This window comes from Amblyomma americanum, chromosome 10 (genome assembly GCF_052857255.1).
Source record: "Amblyomma americanum isolate KBUSLIRL-KWMA chromosome 10, ASM5285725v1, whole genome shotgun sequence".
Taxonomy (NCBI): Eukaryota; Metazoa; Arthropoda; class Arachnida; order Ixodida; family Ixodidae; genus Amblyomma; species Amblyomma americanum.
The window spans coordinates 25,607,969-25,617,174 of NC_135506.1; the positions used below are offsets into that span (position 1 = coordinate 25,607,969).

Consider the following 9,206-nt stretch of genomic DNA (forward strand, 5'->3'; position numbering starts at 1 on the left):
TTTCATGTCGGTGCAGTGTCACCATGCCAGTAAGACACCTTAATACAAGGCATCATTACTGATTTGTCAAACACGCTGAAATTTGCTCAGTAAACATTAGACAGGCTTTCTAAGTGTTTTGAACAATTTTTTTTTTTTCACGTGTCAAAAGGTCTGCTTAGCGTGGAGGAAATGAGTAGCCAGCAGGTGGCCTTGTTCATTGTCATCTATTCACAGGAGACATTTCTTCATGTCAGTAGAATTTTTCTGCAGTTGCAGTTGCCTGCACTGTTTATGTATTCTCGCATGTGGCTGGTATGTGCAGGTGGCTTCATTTGCCCTCTGGTAATGTAAAAAAGAATTGTAAGTTCAGCATAGGTTTTGCTCTCCAGGATTGTGTTGCCCCGCTTTTTCACGTGAATTTAGCTGTACCAAGAACCTGGTCTGATAATTTTGTTAATTCTATATGTGCGGCAGCCTCATATCAAAGCCTCAGAAGGCTTGCAATAGAGTCACAGAAAGTGTTGGTTAGTTTAAGACATGCATTGCAACATTTTTTACGAATCATCCTTGGAAAAAGGAACGAAACTGTACCGTCATGGACAAAAGCATCCAGGACGCATGAGCATTGGCTGAAATATATTGTGGTGCCATCTGTGACTCGGCACTCTGCAACCAAAGCTATGCATAATGTGGCCCTTTGTTCTGGAAGGGGTGGTCGCCCGATAATATTACCGGAAGGGTGTTTCAGTCCTTTGGTTTGATAACACCAAGCACTGCTTTGGCACTCTGCCGTCCTGGCTGTTAGTAAAATAAAACAAAAATGCGTTGCTTTTCTGATGAGCTGTTTTTGGAGATTCCTTATTGAGCAGTCTCTCAGGCGAGAGGTATGCCATCTCTTGATTCATTGTGATGATTGCATCTCGCACCAAGCTCATGGAAAGCATAGCAAATGCTTCCAGGTGAACACTCTTAGGCGCATGAAAAGAACGTGCCATGCAAAATCGGTGTGACAAATTCCAGACCACCAGATGACATGCTGACACTATTCAATCAGTGTTCGTGTGCATCTTGAACACTTTCGTTTTTGATATACTGGTGATCTAGTGTTAGACATATTGTGCTAATTCATTTTAAATGTGCAACATTTTATTTTGTATTTGTACTGCTAGTCAAAGGAAGAGAGTAATCTGCAGGCTCACACGTTTAATAAAGGTTGTTAGTTGATGGAAGCTTGACATATATGTTTTGCATTTCTCAACCTTTGCCCTCTTATTTGTGAAATATGTCAGTTATCATTCAGCATGCAAGCAAACCTTTGTTGCATCGTTAGCCTGCCAGAGTGTCATAATAACTTTTCCACTCCACTATAGAACAGTAGGCTGTTCAGCATCGAATCAGCATGATATATTATTCACTTTATTCATCAGAGGCATAAAATTAACATTTGCTATTTTTTTTTCTTTCATGGCTGAAACAGGAGAGCTATACTGCTGCGACGATGGTGGCGGCGACTAGAGCTCTGTCGCACCGGTCTTCACAAAGAGGAAGAAGCCGCGCCGTTCACGCGGCGCGATCCCTCATGTCTGCACCTTCATAAAGTCATCCGCATCATGTAGGAACACAAAACAAAACAATATACATGAGCAGCAGCACACTGCCGAACACTGAAACACATCCAAGCAGCACCACAAACTCTGGCATGCTGTCACGTGGCAGTACAAAAACTATGCAAGCGCGATAGTACGCGCGCGTCGCCGCCGCCACTGCCGCCAAGCCAACCAACTGGCCAGTCAAGGCTTTCTTCTCTCCAAGGACGCATCTTGCCATGAAGAAAGGATTTCACAACCAATCAACCAAGCCCAGTTATCTTACTAGTGTGATGCTCAGATCACCCAGCCATGGCCTCGAGGAAACTCGGAACTGTGCACAGAAAAGTGGTGGTGGGTGATCTGGTCAGTGATCCGCAGCGTCCGAACCGCAGACGCCGTGGTCTGATTGCGTTTATATTGTATCCTCGACAGTGACTTTTCAACCTTCGAGTAGTGGTGATTTGTGTTCCCATTTCTTTGTGTTTTTTTCTGAAGCCATATCAGACAAGAGACTGGAGAGTAAATGTTCTAGATTGCAAATTTTTTATTCCCTTGTCCTCCTCGATGGTGGTTTTCACAACCTGTTGCAATTTCCTCATGTGTTTTTGGAGTGTATTGGCACGTCTTCCTTCCTCTCAGACCTAGAGTGTGAGTGTTCATTGTGCAATTTTAACACGTGTTTCTGTGTGATCATGTTCGAGCAATGACCTGTGCATGTACATCGTGTGACGAGTTCCGTTGTTTTTTTTGTCCTTGAGATCTACAGGGTGTCCGTGTGCTGTACTCGGATGGTCATTTCTTTCTTTGTCGTTCCGATATTTTCTTGTTTGTGAAAGGTTGTGCGCTCAAGAAGGAGCTGGCATGAGTTTTAAGTGATGGGTAATGTTACTGAGATAGTTTGCTGGATATTGAGGCATGAGAAGAGTGGTAATCCAGTAGTGGCCACATGATGGTACGAACGCATACAGCACCCGCACCTTTTGCCTACTTTGAAGAAATGAGCACAGCACATAAGTCACCTCACCTATCGCCTGTTGACAAATTTTATTTCCCTTTTTATTCTTGATAAAATGCAGTGATAAGTACCTGAGCTCCAGCCATCAAATTGATGCATAAATTCATTTTCGTTCAGGATGCACTCGGCTTCCAGCTGTTATCATGAGATCACCAAGCTGCTGTAATCTGAAAAATACTTTTGTACACATGACGGTTATTTGCTAAATTAAGTGTTTATTTGTTTGTTATTTGCAGGTTTAGTTCAGTACACGCAAGCAAACTGAGCAAGGTACTTGGCCCGATTGTTGTCCCATATGATAGTGAGTGGTGTAACCAAAAGCCGAGTAATGTGCCGCGATGTCCAGGCATACTTATGCACCATGCGTAAGCATTGTAGTGATGATCTGTAGACGCTGGCATAGTGAACACACCTGGTACTGTGCCCTGCTTTTAGCTCATGCTTGTTGGATTTTATCGCACCAAGCTTAGCTTACCGCTTGAACCTGAACATTGGGGAGTACCAAAGAGGCTCTGCTAGAGGTTCTTTGAACCAGTGTGCTCCAAAAATATATTATTCAAGCTCTCTTCTTGGTGTGTTTTCAGTTTGTTTCTTCTTTTGTGTGCCTTATTACTTTTTGTTCATCACAATTCTTGTTTTGTGTTCACTTGAACTGCTGCACTCTTCATGTGTTAACTTTTGAGTTTTTCTGTTTGTTGCCTGAAGCAGCTTCCTAACAGAAGGTATGCTTTAGCAGGTCAGGGAAGCAACCTCCGGCTTGTTCACATCTTGTGAACACATTTCTTTGCAGAGTTTTACCACACCTCAGTGAATGCGACACCATCATTCACATACACGGGAATGTGTAGAGATTTTCATAGGGTTCTGCTCACATGATATGGTTTTATGAAAGTGGCTTAGAGTTAGTCGCAGTCTGTTTAACTTCTGGATGAAAGTTTCCATGCTTTATTGCTCATTTAGGCGGACCGGTGTATGATTATTATTTCAATGCAATCCTCAAAACAACTGCTTATGGTAGCAGCTGTCATGCTCAGTTTATGTATGGTGCATTGGCAAAAACAAGAGCATCCAGAGGTGGCCCGGAAATAGAGCTAGAGATTTAGGAATTTAGAATAAACTCTTTTTATTGTGACATATCAAATGTGAACCATTTTGGCTGAGTTGTATTACAAGAATTGCTTAGGAATTTCATTAGGAACAGGTTTGGAACATGAAGTTTTGCTTATTTTCAAATTTTAATACATCATGTACTTTTATTCTAATTCATATAACAATACAGAGTAGAGCTACATAGTTTTATTGCAGCGGACAGACATGCTGCAATTTGTTGAAGCCTCAAGAAATGCTGTGGGATTTCAAAAATTTATTCGTTTTTGCATTCTGCAATAAGATCTGCGTATCAGAATGTCTGTTAACTATATTACATCAGATGGTTATGAGCGTGCATTCCACTGAACTCTGCTTATTTAAATGCTGTTATAGGCATTTCACTGTAATGTCACGTAGGCTGCCATATAACAAGTTGAGGTTCAGTGTGGCCATAGTATGGGTATCATTGAAGCATGAACAGCAGAGTACTAGTAGCTTTTCATACTGGCTTATTGCACACCATCTCCATGTAAAGCATACAGCGTAATTTTATGTCATATAGTAATCAGAGAGAACTAAAACGAGTAGGAGAGATTTTCATTACCGGGAATTGAGCATGTATTATACACACTGTGTGAGCGTGACAGCAGTAGAACATTTCACAGGGAACTGTGTCGAAGGCCTGTGAGACATCTGTGCATAAAGGTTGCCCCATGACCTGTCTGTTTCAGACCTTATTAAATACAAACCTACCTCTCTAGTGAACAAGAAAAACTGTTTGTCTCTTTCTTATTCTTGTCTATACCTTAGCAGAGAACTCAACAGAGCAGCAGGGTTGCTATGGCTACGGGGATGATTACACTGGCCGCACTAATATCTTGCACAGAGGCAGCTTTTCATGCTTGTAGTGAGAACCACGCCTGTTCATGTGCAGAAAATATCGTGGCAGAATGCGCATGACATTCTCTGACTGGGCCTGTGTTTGCTTGGCTAGCATGGGTCAGTTAAATTCTGTGCATGTTGCTGGCAGGCATTTTTAGCAAGCACGTAAAGAAGCGCAATCAGAACAAAAGTTCTCTTCAGCCTTTGACACCGGAGATAAACATCTGGCAGTAAGCTATCTTAGCACAAATTGTGTGTGGCTGTGCGAGAGCCTTAGTAACCAACTGCACTCATACCTGATGAAATTGACTGACTTCCTCAAGACAACTACGCATTGTCATCAGCTGGCATTCTGAAAATCCTCTGTGCCTACAGGGTTATTTCTAGTGAAGTTATTGTTATGATGCCATACTTACTAATTGTATCCTTCATCATTTCATAACATGGTTTTGTGTGAACGACACAGGCCCAGAAAAGAGAACGTAAAAAAAGAAAGCAAAGGTATGTGGGACACAATAGCAGCTACATTACTTTCTCTAAGCTGCTGAAAAAAAAATTGCGAAGGAGGAATCTAGCATTGGTCAAGTACAATGTTTCCTGATGTGGACCTGCCAAAAACATGTCTGCACATTACACTCTTTCCAGCAGCTCTTTGTATAGAATGAGCTACATTTCTTAGTTTGCTCATTAAAGAATACGCAAGAGCTTTCAGACACTGAAATGAAATGGAGACAAACAATTGCGGTGTGCTTAGGGTGGCAATTGCTGCTTTTCAGATTATTCTGGTTGATGCATGAGCTGCTTGTATATTTTGTTTTTATTTTGTTTTTTACAGTTTAACCTTCCGTTTTCTGCTTGTTACTTTTGTTTAGTGTGCTTAGTTCTCACATGGCACACAGCTGGCTTAGACCGGAAGAAAGGCACTCACCTCATGATGACTGCATGTAAATTTTGCTTCAATATGATGTAAATACCCATTGAACTTCCATGCTTCAGACAACTGAAAACCATCTGCAGACTGAAGCAGGCTATCATTAACATAGGTTAAAAAAAGCAAATCCTTTTTACGGTGTACCAGTTGCTAACTTTCGATTGTTTATAACGGTCTTATGCTCACTTTGCTTCATTCATTGTGCACCACAGCATAGTTTGCTGCTACATCGTAAAAGTGAAAGAAGAAAAAAGTGATTTCTTTTGTGCCAAAGCTGCAGCAGGGCTATGAGCAGGGTGCAGTTCACTCTAAATTAAACCCACTCATGTGGTATTGTTTCACATGCACCAAAACCTCGGTACACGTACATCCCTGTATTTAACTGCTGTCAAAATGTGGCAGTTGTGGTATAGAATGAGACATGAATCCCGCATTCGGCAGTAAAAGGCCACAGCCATCGACCCACTGCAGCGAAGGCATCGTCAAGTCGACACATTCATTTCCGTTTCCTAGCTCCTAACCTCATCAAGTCTACAAAGCCTCCATTACAAATTTCTGCACTGTTGCACCAAGCACTTCGTCTCATCCTTGCGCACATGCCTGCAATAGTTGCCAAACACTTTTTTCCTGCCAAGACATTGTATTGTTGCTGTAGTCGTAATATTACTGCAGTAACCTATACTGAGAGGTGGAGGAGCTTGTTTAATCTGTTAGCATATTCAATGCGAAGCTGCTAACAGCGTTCATGCCTGATACATGACTGCGGAACGCTATTTTAGTTTTCAGTTTTCGTGCCTTGTTCCCCTTGCTAGGTCGCCATGTTGACCGCTGTGCACATGCGCGAGTGTGTTCGAGCCCACGTTTTTGTTAAAACAGCGGTGCGATCACTAGAACGCGTGCCCTTGAAGTGAGGACCCTGCACAGTCACCGTGAGCGTCAGCAAGCGTGTTTACGCTATAACGATTTTATGACTTTAAAACATAAAACTGCGCAGGAGACAAGACATGGGGGAGAAGTACACAGGACGAGTGCGGACTTGTGATTGGTTATTGAAGGGACACCTGTTTACGTCATCAACAACAGTGCGCATGCACGCCAAGCAGGGCCTGTCTTGAGTGCTTGGCGCACATGCGCACTGTTGCTAATGACGTAAAGAAACATCGCTTCAGCAAGCCAGTTGGTAACTATGCGCTCGTCCTATGTGCTTCACTCCCGTGTCTTGTGGCCTGCGGAGTTTTATTTTTAAACCATGTCATATCAACTAGCCCCCATCGTACACTCCTTTACGTAATATAGGCGTCCCAAATCTCGGTGCAGAGATTCGGTCGTTGGAGGTTCCCCTTGCGATGGAAAAAACCTTCGCGGAAATGTCAGGAAGTGCGAATGTTGTATTTGGCGTGGCTAGTGCTTGGCCGAAAACGTGTATTCGGTCTCTAGAGCTCGTAGGCACCGGCCAAGCATTGGGACACTTCGCTCATGCATGTAGCCCAACGCAGGTCCAAGTGCGTATCGATATTCGAGGATAAATGTTTAGAAATTTTTGTGAAGACAGGTCATAACCTGAATCCCCACAAATCTAACGAAAAAAAAAAACGCGAGGAAGTCTTGCAGTCAGTTTTTTTGGCGACGACAGCGATGAAACGAGCTAGATGGGTCCGATCGGTAGTTTTCGTTTTTAAGGGGGCCACCATCTTTGCTAACTGGACGCGACGCTGACCGCAGCGCCACGCAGATAACTCTCGCGCCGAGATTGCACAACACCTAGAGATAAGGGGCAGAGCAGAAAAGGCTTTTGAAGCGTCCGATTTTTTTTATTATGTTACTTTTTGTGATGAAGCAAGACATCAACTACTTGAGACAATGTTCCTCGACTTTGTTCCGAGTTGTCCGAGCAACCTGGCACATGCCACTCGAATTTGCCTTCGCTGCAAGGGCGGGGGATTCGAAGGCTGTGAAACCGTTCAGCTGAAATCGATTTGGCGAGCCATCAAGCATTACAATCATGTTCATGACACCTCAGCACTGACCATGTGAGAAAGGAAAGCTGAGTTCTCGCCTTTGTTGAGCATCAGTGTTTCGGTTATTCCCAGGCAGATATGAATCCTCCTTCATTTTCTCTTACTCATGTTGCGATCAAGTCATCCGTTGATCTGGGGCTCGGTACCTGAAAGTTGAAGAAATATCGTAGTGGTCCAGATTTTAGGCACACAAAAAGAACGATGACGCGCTCTTCTACTTTCCTACTTCTTTTTGTTGTTGTTGTTGCTTTTACAACAAACGCAATGTAGTGGGCGGGTGCCTGGTTGTATTCATATCTTACGTACGCAGCCTAAACATTGTGAGCGCGTTATTTTTTTTTACCTCGGACTCCTTACCAATTACTCCTGCCCTCTTCTACTGTCACGCAGTATCTGACTCCCCAACAAAAGCACCAGCCAATATACGCTCCGGAAAGAGCCTGAACGTCTCTACTGTCTTAAAAAAATAATAGAGCACCTCTTCACGACCATGGCGGCCGGACAATGTCATTAGCAACTACGAAGTGGTGTATTAAATCTGAAAAAAAAATTATCCAGAACACTTGAAATCCCCGCTACAGTTAACCCTCACGTCGGCATTGTCGAAGCATGTCGGCTGATCTACCACGAAATAAACCGACAACCGCAGTATAAATACGACTGCTTTTAAAGCATTGAACGCCGACCGGCGATGTACACCGTGCCGCTATAGTCTACTGAAGATTCGGCAAGTGATTAAATTTAGCCTGATCCTTTCATATTGCCGATCGACCTCGCTACGGACAAGGCAAAATACCCATGATTTCTTTCGCGCGTTCAAGTCGCTAGCCCCGAGTCGACGCGATGTTGATTCTGTCACTGGGTGGCGCGACTTCGATACACAATTCAGACCAGATGACAATGAAAGCTTATGACAGCTAAGCGAATTGTTCACAGTTTGCCACCTTTGCAAATAGATGCAACGCTGAAAAAAAAAAAAACGTGGACGAAAGCGTGGTGCGCAGCTGGGTTCATGTCTTAGTTCTTATTTTTCCCTCTGTTTTTGCCCTCCTGGTGTTTGACTCGGCAGACGAGAGCAGGAATTGTATTACGTTGTTATTGTGTCGATCAGGAAGCCACGTCCTTGTGAAGCCGCGTTAGTACGCTACCTTACCGACCTCTAGTGACTAAATTGTCTGGCAACCACAGCTGAAGGGAGATATAAAATAGCAATTGCAATTTTCATTATTCCGAAATAGGCTGGTGGACGCTGAGGCCAATGTGCGGCGGCTCGTATTTACAAAGCTTTTCACTCCTCTAAGTTTGCGATTAGCCCGCGCTATCACCTATCATCGTCTTGCTCTGACTGAAGAGTGCATAGACCTATCACGACAGCAGTCTTAGCTGTCGTTACGACTGCGCGCGGAAACCGACCAATCTTGGATACCTCATAATGTGACTCGAAATTTCGACCATCCTTGTATGTAGCACATCACCGCAAATGAGATATTTACTTCAGTTGTGAAAAGTTATTTGAATTTGCGACAAAAGGAAAAGTTACTGCGAACTCTGCTTCGATTCGCAAGTTCTGTCCTTGAGCGGGGCACACTTCCGGCTCTCGTTCTCGACATTTTATAATGCTGCTCATATTCTATGATTTGCCTTTCCTGACATCACTTATCAATCCACTAGTTGTATGCGTGTGTCAGCGTCATGTCGTT

General features: G+C 43.4%; 1 protein-coding gene across 2 annotated transcripts in view; it reads left to right on the forward strand.

The window, feature by feature from the left end:
- LOC144107648 (uncharacterized) overlaps positions 1-4,445 on the forward strand; it is a 361,279-nt gene extending 356,834 nt beyond the window's left edge. Inside the window, exon 22 of one of the 2 annotated variants that reach the window (XM_077640746.1) lies at positions 1,460-4,445. In XM_077640746.1, the coding sequence (XP_077496872.1) occupies positions 1,460-1,497 (38 nt within the window). In that variant the 3' untranslated portion in view covers positions 1,498-4,445. The remainder of the gene's footprint in view (positions 1-1,459) is intronic. The other variant, XM_077640748.1, reaches the window with a different exon arrangement.
- Positions 4,446-9,206: the final 4,761 nt, after the last annotated feature.